General features: G+C 40.2%; 1 protein-coding gene across 3 annotated transcripts in view; it reads left to right on the forward strand.

Moving 5' to 3' along the window:
- The window catches only part of kntc1 (kinetochore associated 1), a 28,152-nt gene extending 15,634 nt beyond the window's left edge, over window positions 1-12,518 (forward strand). For all 3 annotated transcript variants that reach the window (XM_082554141.1, XM_082554140.1, XM_082554142.1), the window contains exons 40-62: window positions 113-229; window positions 1,494-1,603; window positions 1,747-1,963; window positions 2,092-2,181; window positions 2,278-2,443; window positions 3,062-3,120; window positions 3,234-3,450; window positions 3,533-3,606; window positions 3,724-3,934; window positions 4,016-4,128; window positions 4,246-4,301; window positions 4,730-4,808; window positions 4,893-5,017; window positions 5,105-5,240; window positions 5,350-5,445; window positions 5,632-5,688; window positions 6,000-6,054; window positions 7,153-7,216; window positions 8,512-8,641; window positions 8,722-8,811; window positions 9,284-9,438; window positions 12,036-12,138; window positions 12,274-12,518. In XM_082554141.1, coding sequence (XP_082410267.1) covers window positions 113-229; window positions 1,494-1,603; window positions 1,747-1,963; window positions 2,092-2,181; window positions 2,278-2,443; window positions 3,062-3,120; window positions 3,234-3,450; window positions 3,533-3,606; window positions 3,724-3,934; window positions 4,016-4,128; window positions 4,246-4,301; window positions 4,730-4,808; window positions 4,893-5,017; window positions 5,105-5,240; window positions 5,350-5,445; window positions 5,632-5,688; window positions 6,000-6,054; window positions 7,153-7,216; window positions 8,512-8,641; window positions 8,722-8,811; window positions 9,284-9,438; window positions 12,036-12,138; window positions 12,274-12,309 — 2,556 coding nt within the window. In that variant the 3' untranslated portion in view covers window positions 12,310-12,518. The remainder of the gene's footprint in view (window positions 1-112; window positions 230-1,493; window positions 1,604-1,746; window positions 1,964-2,091; window positions 2,182-2,277; window positions 2,444-3,061; window positions 3,121-3,233; window positions 3,451-3,532; window positions 3,607-3,723; window positions 3,935-4,015; window positions 4,129-4,245; window positions 4,302-4,729; window positions 4,809-4,892; window positions 5,018-5,104; window positions 5,241-5,349; window positions 5,446-5,631; window positions 5,689-5,999; window positions 6,055-7,152; window positions 7,217-8,511; window positions 8,642-8,721; window positions 8,812-9,283; window positions 9,439-12,035; window positions 12,139-12,273) is intronic.
- Window positions 12,519-12,788: the final 270 nt, after the last annotated feature.

The raw sequence follows: 12,788 nt of genomic DNA on the forward strand, positions 1-12,788 counted from the left end.
TAAAGAACCTGAGATTAAACACTTGGGAATCAGTTATATCAAGCAGTTATCAATTTTGTAGAAAAATCGATGTTATATTCCAGAAATCCCTTACGGTGTTTTATTCTTCCAGGCTGTGGCGAGGATTGGAGCAAATCTCTGTAGTTTATATAATGAGGCAGAAGAACAGAGGAGGTTTCTCTCTGTCATCACTGATGCTGAGTGGGGAATCAAGCTTGGCAAATTGGAGGTAATGAAGTATTTAAATCAGGTGGTCAAAGGTACTCTGGTCTGAATAAATGCAATGCTCACATTAAAGGAATACTTAGAAAACACATCAGGTCTCAATGGGAAAATCATGCTGATATCTACAGTGATATGGACTAGATAATGTGTTACATATGAATGGATGCCGCTATGTTTGATCAATATTAATTCAAAGACAGCCCCAAAATCAAAGTCCATTTTGCAAAAATGTCAGTGCAGCAACTCTGAGTTGCTGACTCAGCAGTTTGTATGGCCCCCACATGCTTGTGCCTCACCACATGAGGCTGAGCATTGTCATGCACCAGGAGGAACCCAGGACCCACTGCACCACGGGGACATGGATTTTATCCTGATACCTAATGACAATCAGGATACCACTGCCTAGCCTGTAGAGGTCTCTGCCTCCCTCCATTGATTTTCCTCCGCAGGCATATCACTGACTCACCACCAAACTGGTCATGCTGAACGATGTTACAGGCAGCTTAACGCTCTCCTTACCCTCTCCAGACCCTTTCACTTCTCTCACATGTTCTGAGGGTGAACCCGTCTTTCATTTGTGAAAAGTGGTGGACCTGAATTCTGGTATTCATAGCTAATACCAATCAGGCTCTATGGTGCCAGGCAGTGAGCACAGCGCCCAGTAGAGAACATTGTGCACTCAGGCGAATCAAAGTCATTCACACCAGTGGCCTACTGGATGTAATTTTATAGCTCTGGCAGTGCTCAAACCTGCTTTTGGGTTAAAGACCTTCTATGGTCCTGTCCAGCTCTACTAGAGTAACTGTCTGTCTCCTGGAATCTCCTCCATGCTACTAAAACTGTTCTTGGAGACAGCAAACCTTCTGGCACTGGCACATATGCATGCGCCATCCACGAGGAGTTGGACTACCTGTGCACCCTCTGCAGAGTGCAGGTATTACCTCATGTTACCAGCAGTGACACTGACGCTAGCCAAATGCAAAACTAGCAACAAAAGAAAAACAGTCAGAAAAGATGAGGAGAGGGAAAATGTGGGGGTTGTTGCCCTACTAGTGCACTTGCTGTTAATTTTAATAACACCAAAGCAGCTGAAACTACTTAACAACTCCCCCCCTACTAAACTGACCTAATGTACTCTGATTTAAAAGTGTTCCTTTAATTTTTTGAGCAGTGTAGGTCTATAAAGATTTGTTTAATTTTTTGTGTATTTCATTCTCTCTCCCTGTTTTGTGTCACTTCATATCTGTTATTGTGCGTCTCTCTCCCAGATATCAATCCAGCCAGTGTTCCGTCAGCGGTCTGAGATGAAGAGCACTCTGATCCCTGTTTTAGTGAAAAACAAGAGAATCACCCCAGACATTATCCTCCAGTACTGCAGGTCAGCTCCTCCTGTTGTCGCTTTTGACCATCTAACATGTTGGACAAATGTGTCTGGACTGTGTTTAAATGTCCACCCTGTCTTGGAGTGCATGTATGTGTCACGCTCAGCTATGCTAAAAGTTGTTTTTTTCCTTTCTGCAGCACCTACAATCTGGACCATGATAGTGTAATCAACCAGTACATTACCACCTTACTGCTGCTCCAGGAGGATGAGGAAGGTGCAGGTGATCCAGCTGTCGGTCAGGAGGAGGCGCAACCTCTGTCTCACACTGACACGCTGGATCGAGTCCTGCAGATCATCCCAATGTTACACAACACCAGCAAGCTCACAGACAACCTCTGTGCTGCCATATTCAAGGTCTTTGTATTTAAAATGTAGTATACGCTAAAATTATCTGTTTTTAAGACTTTTAAACATTAAAAAAATAAAATTCCAACCTACAAGAATCTGTTGAGCTGATCTGTAAAACGTTTCCTCTCATACAGCTCAGCCCATACAACTACGAGAGAATAGAAGTGGTGCTGAAGATCATACAGGCTGCAGATGAGAACGTGACCAGCCTCTCTGTGGGTCAGGTAAAAACCAAACACACTGGCATATTCAAGCCTATGTAGTTCACTGTGTTCAAAATGAAATGTTGGGACTTGAAACATTTGACTTTAAACCCACAGGCGATGGGTCTCCTGCAGCATCTGAAGTCCTACACGCGAGTCTCTCCTCCCACAGACGTGGAGAACACGCATCTTCTCGAAACCGGTCTGCTGCCAAACGCCCTTTCCAGCAGCAGACTTCCCTTCCACCTACTTATGCAGACCAAGCATTACTGGAAGATTATCTGTAAGTTAACCACTGTTACCTTTTCACACCTCAGTATTAATGCTCATAAACTTATCTTCATCACATCTGCAGTGGTAGAAAGTTGTTATAATGTAGGTGTTGTCTAAAAGGAAGTAATTTCAGCACTTCTCCTGAACTGTGAACATGTTTGCACACTGGCATCTATTACTTTTAAAATAATAATTATCATAGACCAGAAGCAAAAAGCTCCATTTGTGGTCAGTATTTACTTTTAAGGGTATTGTATTGTAAGTGGACATCAATAACTTAAGCTTATTATATAATATTACAATACAGTATATTTCTAACTAACTAGGTAGCTCATTCTCTTTAATCATAGTTTTAAAGACATTTTATTAAGGTTTGACCTTATTTGACCTGGAAGAACAGGCCAGAGGTCAAAAGTGAAACACACCAAAAATTTAAGAATTATAGTTCAAAGGCTTTGGTTGACTTAAGCCAATTTTTAATGGATTGTTAACATGACCCCACTCTACACTCCAACAAAGTTTTTATCATTTTTCATTAAAAGCCTTTTGAGTTACAGACAGAAGTATACTGGTAGAGTTGATGAGATGGTTTAAAACTGATGAAGTTAAAATATTCTTCTTTGTTTAGGTCCTGAGCTCAGCGAGGAGACCTTCCCCACACTTCTGCTGATTAGCAAACTCATGAAGGTAAAGCCACGCTAATCTAAACCACGGCCTTAGTCTGTTTAATCACAGAAAATATTCTTTTATTCATAAAATGAGGTAATTTAGGCTGTTAAAACCATCCTGTTGCTCCACAGGTGAGCCTTGACAAGCTCTACATGTCAGCAGCAAACCATGTCTTTGAGAAGAAAATGAAGCCGTTAATCTTAGAGCAAAGGAAAATGGGTCAGGGGCATTGTCAAAACAAGGAGACTTTCAAGGTGGCGAAGACTATGATGAAGTACATCAAATGTATCCAAAGCCCGGAGTGGGCTGCTGCCACGGCCCACAAGATAACCCAGGAGCTTCCGCCAGGTTTGAGCTGCACGTTTGACTCTACGCTGGACTGTGAGGGGTGTTTGTATAGATGCACTTAGCTGTTTCCTCTTCTCTACAGGCTATGAGAAGACACAGTCACTCAGGTTCTGTTTGGCACTTGGAGACACTTGGTTAAAGGATCCACACCTTGATGTCAGTCTTTGAATTGTTCACATTCTGAAATGTCTCAAATGCCCATCTAAAAAGTTTTTTACACATTAGTTGATGATTTTTTTTTTCCTCTCCTTCTCCTCCTCTGACCTCACACAGGAGGTAGCACGGGCCAGAGGAGACACCTTTCTGTCCAAGCTGAAGCTACAGTTTCAGCGCTCAGCCACTGAGAATACTTTAATATCCAGTCAGCTGAACAGCCCAGAGCTGATGAAGCTGTCTGGGCTGCCAGGCAGGCTCATAATGGCCCTGTACGAGCACAGCAGTGTGGAACAGCGTTACAAAGAGTCAGGAGGTCAGACGTATCCAGGTGAGCACACTTATCAACGCAGTAGGTAAATGAATGCTCGCTTTTTCCCTAAATATATAACCAGGTCTCTCTATTTCTCAGATATACATGGTGCAGTTAAAGAAATAGCCACAGTCAATAATGTGGATCTTCTAAAAATCCGTACCATGTTGTTAGAAAAATGGATCTGCAAGACGGGCCCGGCTGTGGTCAAGGTTTGTCAGTCGTAGCTTTATCTTATCTCTCTGCCTTTTTATTGTTTTGTGTGTTATCAGATTTGCTGCTGTGTGTTTAGTGCAACTAAACTTTTTTCTTTCTTCTTATTTAATTAGGATATTGGGTATAGTGACTGTGTCAGCAACATTGAGGAGGACCCAGACTTGATGAGGTAGCGCAGTCACTTTTTCCATTCTTACTACTTTTCTTTTTTCTTAATTATAATTCGTTAAAACGGGATAGTTTACCTTTGAGTTACAAAGGATGTTAGCAGTGACACTGCAGTGTGTCTTCTGCTCAGCTGTCAACTCTGCCCTCATAGGCAACCACAGATCGAGACCTCAAAGCTCACATGTACGACAGAGCAGCCGCAGACATGCAAGTGCAACCCTAAGATATCAGTTACTGTTTACAGAGTGCTTTCTTTCTTTCTTTCTTTCTTTCTTTCTTACAAAAGCCTTTAGCAGCGCCCACAGATGTTGCATGCATCTGCAGTATGAATGAAATAAAGATTTCTTGGTTGCTCTAAATTCTCTCTGGCTCTGTGTTGAGAACCCACTGGCGTAGTCATTCTACTCACTGTGTTTTTAATGCTTACAGGGTGGTGTACATGCTGGAGTCCTGCTCGATGCAAGATGCCGTCCGTCATCTGAGCCCTATCTTAACTGCAGAAACTTGGGTGCGTTTAAAGGGAAAAAAACAAAACAAAAGCAATAATGGGGGGAAAATCCAACTAAATCTGTGTTTGATTTCCCTTCTCTAGCCGCTTAGCACATCTGGGCCTCGTCTGACCTTCTGCCATTGGACTCGAGCGCTACTCTGTCTCGTCCGCCTCGCTGATGCACCCATTCTGGAGGCTCAGCTGCAAATCCCCATCACCAAAATCCCGTAAGAATCCATTAAAAGTTAAACGGTACCTGTATGGCCTGTAGGTCTATAGTAACTAATGTTTCTCTGGTTTCTATTCATATGCAGATATTACCTGAAGTGTTACATCTTTGTCTCACAACTGGAAGCATTAAACATCCCGTACACAGTTCAGTCCTTCCTCAGTAGTCCCAAAGAGGGTTTAGTTAAAGGGCTTTGGAAGAACCACAGTCATGAGCCTCAGGTACTTTCTCACAGACAACATTCAAATTATCCCAGCTTGTTTCCTTACTTTTACTTCATTGGGTTAGAAATGTCAGACACAAAACCGGAAGCACCTTTTATCCTTTCAGGCTGTGCGGTTGGTGGCAGACCTGTGCCTGGAGTACCAGATTTACGACCCTCAGCTGTGGAACAACCTGCTTCAGAAGCTGCTCGGCTTCAACCTGGTGAGAACGTGCATCACGCTTTTATTCAAAGACCCAAAAAACAAGTAGCGTAAAATGAGAGGGGTTTTTTTTCTCCAGTACTTGGAAATATTTTCAAGCTGAAGATCCATAAATACATTATTCCTAAATAGAAGCTGGGTTGTGTTTCGGAAGTAACACCTGAATGTAAATATTTCTCTTCCTCAGATCAGCCACCTCCAGAAGGTATTGGAGGCAATAGTGGCTGTTCCGGCTTTGTGGGAGGTAATTCATCACTTTTATTTCACGAATTGAAAAAAGGCATTTTTTTCACTTGTAAAACCATTTTCTCTAAAGTGTCATAAACCATAAATGCCTAATGTCTTTACAGTAATGCAGCACTGGAGTTGATGCGCAGACATTTGTGCAGAGCATCGGCTTTGGTTGTTTATGTGTGTGTTTATGTGTTTGTTGGAACGAAAGCAGTGGCATTGCATTTGGTAGAGCACGGTTTAACCACTGCACCACAGGATGTCCGGTGCCAGAAATAACTTTCCAGTTTGACAACGAGTAATTATTTTATTTGTGCTCCGCAGATTTCAAGTTTCTCACGGACCTGGAGGAGCATGATACTGGCACCTTTTGTCTCAGGTACGACGCAAATGACTGAAATTTGCTTGTCTTGGTGCTCGTTGATGTTCAGATATCCACTTTCTTCATATTGGAAGCTTTAGCCCCAAACTTGTTCACCCTGCAGGCTTAAGACTTGTACAAACAAGTTACATGTGTCTTGTTCCTCTTTCATTGGCAAGTAAAAGATGAAAAATTACTTTATGTTGAAATGTTTTGGCAAGAGTGGTGCAACTTTAGGCTTTGTGTATAGTTACAGCAATGCAACCCAATAACAGAAAGGCATGTATGAGGTAGGACTGCCCATCATGAGCTGTGGTCAGTAAAAGACTGGGTTAATAACTCTACCTTATGAGCCACAGCTTCCCCTTGAAAAGTCAGAATAATGAGACTCGTGAGTAAGGGCTTTAATGCAGGTTCATAAAAATAAAAAAAACCGAAGAAGAAAAGTAGGAGCTGAAGTTTATTTTGCTGCTTTAAACTTTTTCGAGAAGTCTTTCTCTTAAGCCTTTCAGCATCAGAATTTCGAAACCACCCATAAGCAATTCCCCAAAACCAAGACAGGCTTGATCAGATCTAACAACAAATAATGCTGTGTACGCCACTTCATACAAGTGAGCTGTTTCTGAGGCAAAGCTGATAATGGGGTGTACTAAAATAAGTATAAGGGCAAAAGAAATTATATATGCAACAGTGATTTTTTTTTTTTTTAAAGAAAGAAAAAAAACTTGGATTAACTTAAAGAAGAGAAACATGTCAGCTCTCTAAGAGAGTAGTGCAAATTACATTGAGAAATAACAGGTTTAGGCAAATCTGAGAAACAGCTGCAAGAATAATACAGACTTATGTGAGTTGAATCTGACAGATGTGCTCATCTGTACAGTACTACTGTTTTATAGAGGATGGTAGGGATGATTACCTGAAGCAGGGTCAGTGCAGATCATTAATGTGGACATGACGGTATGCTGTCACTGAGTATAAGTTCCCTGATAGTAACTTCACTAGCTAACTGCTTCCTATGAAGCCTTTTAAAGTTGATGATGCATGTGTGCTCTTCTCTGTTCAGCTCTTCTTTTAAATGCAGTTGTTTGTTTGTTTGTTCTTATTTTTTGGCACCAGGTTCTGTTCCTCTGAGTCCAGATCAGCAGGCGATGCTCTACAGGACATTTGTTCTCCTCCTCAAGTATGCCTCACTCACATTCAGCTATAACCACCAAACTGATTCTTTCATGGACTTCTTGTGTTTGAATAGGGCAGCATACTGTGCGTACACTCTTTATTAATTTAAAAGCAAAAATAAATCTTGATACAACTTTTTCAATCAGGACTTGAAAACTCTGGCTGTGCTACAAAAACAAAAGAGGCCTTGCACGTAGATAAAGATGCAAATACTCGATAAGACTATATAAAGTGTTCACACTTAAAATATACTGGTCAGCAAGTGTTTTTAAATAGGCATTATACATCAACTATAATAGAAGCTCAAACAAGAGATCTAAAATGAGGTATGACCTGTGGACACGATGCATGCTGTTGTGCATCTGTGCATTGATGGTACAAGTGTTGAAGAATTGCTCTTCCATACTGGTTGAGTACAGTCAATGAATAGTCACCGGTTGTGCCTGCCTTGAAAAAATTGTATGTTCAGTAGGTGGCATATTAGAAATAAGTAAGCTAGGGATATGTCAGGATATGCTCCTGATACCAATAACAACAGGTGCACTACAGGGTCCGACAATGAGACAGCCTCCAAAAGGGAATGGTTTTATAGGTGGAGTCCACTGACATTTTTCCCTTATTTTTTCTGACTGGTTTTTCATTTGGTGTCAGCGTCACTACTGGAAACATGAGGTGATACCTGGTCCTTGCAGAGAGAGTGCACAGGTAGTCCAACAACAGTCTCAAGAGCATGGAGATTCTAAGAAAGAGATAGTTAATCTAGAAGAGCTGGACAGAATACCAGAACTGGCAGGTCCACCACTAGTGCACTGTGCTTTTCAAAGATGAGACCAGCTTCACCCTGTGGACATGAGACGCATGTGAAAATGTCAGGAGCAGCGGTGGAGAACGTTATGCTGCGCATTATGATATTTTCAGGCATGCATTCAGGCTTGTGGGGGCCATACAAACTACTGAGTGCCATTCTGAGTTGCTGCAGTGAAATCTTTGAAAACTGGACTAACTTGTTGCATCTTTTTTTTATTGATTTTTTTTACTTTGATTTTCAGGGTCTCTTTGAATGTGGCATTCTGCCTTTTCTAACATATTACCTAGTCCATTTCAGACAGATAGATGGATGGATGTCCAGCATAATTCCTTCCCCATTGTGTTTTCTAAGTGTTCGTTTAATATTTTGGACAGTTTATAAACACACTACTTCCGTCTGATTCATTTCTGAATTAGTATTAGACCTGAGTAATGCTTCATCTAATCTTCACCTTAACTCCTAATGTCTCGCCATTGCTTTTCCCTCCCGAGGTGCCCATTTCTGTTGAATCTGGATTTGATCGGAATTGCCAATCGCTTTGCACAGTTCAATCTGCCAGCCTTCGCCCTGGGAACGCTCCTTCTAATTCCCTGTGCTAGTAAGAAGGAGCAGCAGGTCCAGGTCAGTGCATCCATTTAAATACATGTGAGAAGTAAACGTGTAGTTTAGGCTCTGACTCTTTTTTTTGTTGTTGTTTGCAGGGTTTCCTGTCTGTCTGCAACCCGCTCGCCGTGCTCGAGCAGGTGGACGAGCTTATGAACACCGGGGAACTCGCTGGTATTCCTTCACAGGTTAGATGTGACGTCTTTCCACTGCTTACAGATTTAACTGCCTTTAACACTTGTTACCACATTTTACTTTCATTTAGAAATGTCCACTTCAGCTACATTGTCATTTCATTTAATCTTTCTTTGTTTCTAAATATATTTTAAAAATAGAATTCTTTTTATTTTTTAGACATTAATATTTCTGAGTATCAGCACACTCCTTAAAACTGTTAAACAGGAAGTCTGATCAGCTGATAAGATGGTGTGAAATTATGAAAGATATTTTTTTGTTTGTCGGAAAAACAGTGTTGCTAACCAAACACAGAAATAAACCCAATCTTCACGTGAGCAGATTTGCTGTTTTGTAACATCTGATGAAATGAAATTCATCTGCATTCTTCATTGTGATTCTCATATAAACAAAATTATAGAGTATATTATGTTATATATTTAATGTCTTATACTACATGACTTAATTTTCTTAATGATCCATCAGGTCAGGGAGACTGTGTTAACTTTCATCAGCCAGAATGGACAGCATCAGAAACTGCTGAAGACGAAACACTTCAGCCATCTGAAGCAGCTCATAGTGTCGAGTGGGCAGCCTAACCAAGTGAAAGATTTGGTGGACTATCTGATCAGCCAGAACTGGTGAGATTCACACCGCTCAACCTTTCATAGGAAAGCAACAAAAACTTTTCTATAGAGATGGTTTAAAAACATCAACAATAAACTGATGCATAGTGCTGTGATCTAAAAAGTCTAAAACCTGATGTAATCATCCATACAAGGATATAAAGAGCGGGTACCTGTCCTTCCAACCCTCATATAAATGGAAGGAGACTAACAATGATCTACATGTGCCTATGATATCTATGAGCTGTGATCTAAAGCTTTCATTATTATACACATAAAAATCCAGTCTATAACCACGCACTGAGACGCCTCCTCTGCATTGATCTGTAATGGCCAGATCCCCAATCTGCAATTTCACCATGGGCCTCAGACTTGCACAGGAAAAAAAACATCAGCTTTTTAAAACAGGAAGTTATTGGGATACAGTACCACACAGTCGTGTGAAAAATGAGCATACCACCTTCTTTCAAGTCTAAGAGTTTACGCATCAGTGCACAATTTTTAAATTATCTGGTCGTTCCCAGGTTCTAAAATTATTTAGATACAATGTTAGATGAACAACAACACAACATAATTACGCTAGTTCATCATTTATTGAGAAAAAAGAAAACACAGACGCTGCATGTGAAAACTAACTACACCCCATGATTCTGTTTGCTTGTACCTTTATCTGAACATTGAGTTTGGTTTTAGATAAGAAGATAAGATAAGATAAAACTTTATTAATCCCTCGGGTGAGTTTCTCTGGGAAATTCGGTTTCCAAAAGCACAGCACCAACAGAAGTTAGAGTTACAGAATATTATATATATATACACACACACACACACACACACACACACACACACACACACACATATATAAATACAGAGACATATATAAATAAAATATACAAAGGGGATGAATAGAATAAATAGGAATAAAAATAAAAATACAAGTGAATTGCACATTTTTTAATTCAGTTTATTGAGGTTTGCAGATGTTCTGTCTTAAGATCTGACCACAGCATTTAAATCAGGATGAGGTCTGCTCTTTGACCGGATCAGTGCAAAATCTTGGTGTTTTTCTATTTCAACCATTCAGCGTAGATTTGTTGCAGTGCTTGGGATCATTGGGCCTCATTTACTCATTCACAGTGCATATGCACAAATCTGTGATTTATCAATATTTTTGTATTTTAGGAACAAATTTAGTTTAGGTCAGTTCCTCTGACCAAACATACGTACAACAAACACCTGGCTGCCTTATGAATTTGAACACAAATCTGTAAAATGAGTAAGACTACTACTACTACTACTACTACTACTACTACTACTACTACTACTACTAACAATCATTAGCAATTATCATTGAATTTTGGTTTTTATTCATAGCTTTCTAAAACGCATTAAGCCACAAAATGCTCAGGACTACAAAAAAGGCACGTGAAGAAAACAAAATACTATCGCCAAGGGGAAGCACAGCCACCCTTTGGTGGAAGCTTATTTGTGCATCCGATTCTTTCAGTCACTACCCGAAGCTCGCGAGGTTCTCATGTGGGGCTGATGGATCACATGGTTCCTCGGCCTCCACCTGTTTTAATCTTTTTATTCCTTGTGGTATTTTGTTTTTATGTCAACTTTGATTCCAAACTTTGGTGCACAGGGAATCTCTCAGGAGAAATTATATTCTGTTATTTCAGGCCTGCGTGCTTATTTTATTTATTATTTTTGAAACTTCTTTGGTCTCTTCTGGCTTCCTCTTTCAGCATCCAGACACTGTTATTTAATTTTATATGGTCAGACTTTCTTCTTGTTTCTTGCCTCAGAGGTGCAGGATTCTGTCTTATAACATCGTCACCACTTTCTCTTCACTTGGAGCTAAGTGTGTTCACTTATGTTGAGAAGCCATGGCGGGGAAGTGCGCAGATAATAGGCAAATTATATGGGGCTCCCACAAGGCTGCTGGTTTTGAACTATTCTGATTTACTAACATACCCACAGTGGTGAGAATAAAATAGGCCAGTTTGCAGGTTTCTGAATCTGACTGTAATTTTGCATGCAAACTAATTTGTTGCACATGATAAAAACATTTCCACCCAAATATTAGTAAATGAGGCCCATTATTCTGGCTTCAGCTGTTGTGACTCTAGAATACTTTGATATACTAAGTTAATGGTGAATCCTGAATACTCCTGACCTGCAAACTGCCAAAACATCTGCTTTCATAGAGGTGCTGATATCTGCTGATGGTCATTTACTCAAATGCTTTTGATTAGCAGCACCTGGCTGCTACTTAGCCTCTCAATTGAAATGAAAGCAGGTTTTCACACACTGCATTTTGGCTCAGTTTGTTCATTTTTTTTATTTTTTTTTTTATTTTGTCTTCATATCTCAAACCTTTTAACTGGAAGAGGTTGTCATAGACTGGCTGTTATTTAAAAACGCTAGCTCTTACTGTTACTCTTACTTACTCTTAATGTTATCCTACAGTCTCAGGTTGTAGCTCGAAATTCAGATTTTTGCTTCCAGTTTAGTTTAAATGCTCGCACTTAGAACTGTGTTAGAAACAGATGTCTTAAACCGGTTAAAGTTGCATGACTTTAGTTGTCTGTGCTCTTCAATCTTCCCTGCAGCCATGATGATGCTGAATCACTCGCTCGTGAGTACATGAAACACAGAGAGCGTCAGCGAGGGAAAACCCTGACAAATGGCTCGTTGTCATCCAGCTGCCTGAAGGTAACTGAAGCCGATATCTTGGGCCGAGTTTAGTGGAACGTAAAGGCTACACATGTTTGATGTGAAGTAGAAGTTTCTTTTTATTAGCTAAAAGCACTTCACCTGTGTGCATTAATGATTTCATTTGTTTTTCAGGACTTTCTTAACATGCAACACGGAGTATTGAGATGAACCAGCACTGTTGCTTCAGCCGTGTTTGTATAATCCTCCTTGGTCTGCTTTAGGCTGAGATGCAGTATTTGCACTTCACATTTATCTTTCAGCTGTAATATTTGAATAAACTATTCATTTATGAAAACTGTGGAGATGAGCTATTTAGAAGCAGCAGATCACATGTCAACTTTTATTTTCCACTGTAACTCCAAGTTTGTTTCCTAGGATGTGTATTGAGTTTAACTGTTGATTTTCATTGCACAGCCACACTTTGTACAATATTTTGAAGCTAAAGTACTGTCGCACATCGGTTCTAAAAGAAAGAGGAGCAGTAATCCTAATAAATGATGTACACTGTGTTGCCAAAAGTATCAGCTCATCTGCCGTCACACACATTAAGGAACAAACCAATCTTACTTCATGGAATTTTATACGATGTTGGCCGAACCTTTGCAGCTATAACTTCAACTCTTCTGAAAAGGCTTTGTAAAAGATTT

This window comes from Aulonocara stuartgranti (assembly GCF_965226115.1).
Source record: "Aulonocara stuartgranti genome assembly, chromosome: 12".
Classification (NCBI taxonomy): domain Eukaryota; kingdom Metazoa; phylum Chordata; class Actinopteri; order Cichliformes; family Cichlidae; genus Aulonocara; species Aulonocara stuartgranti.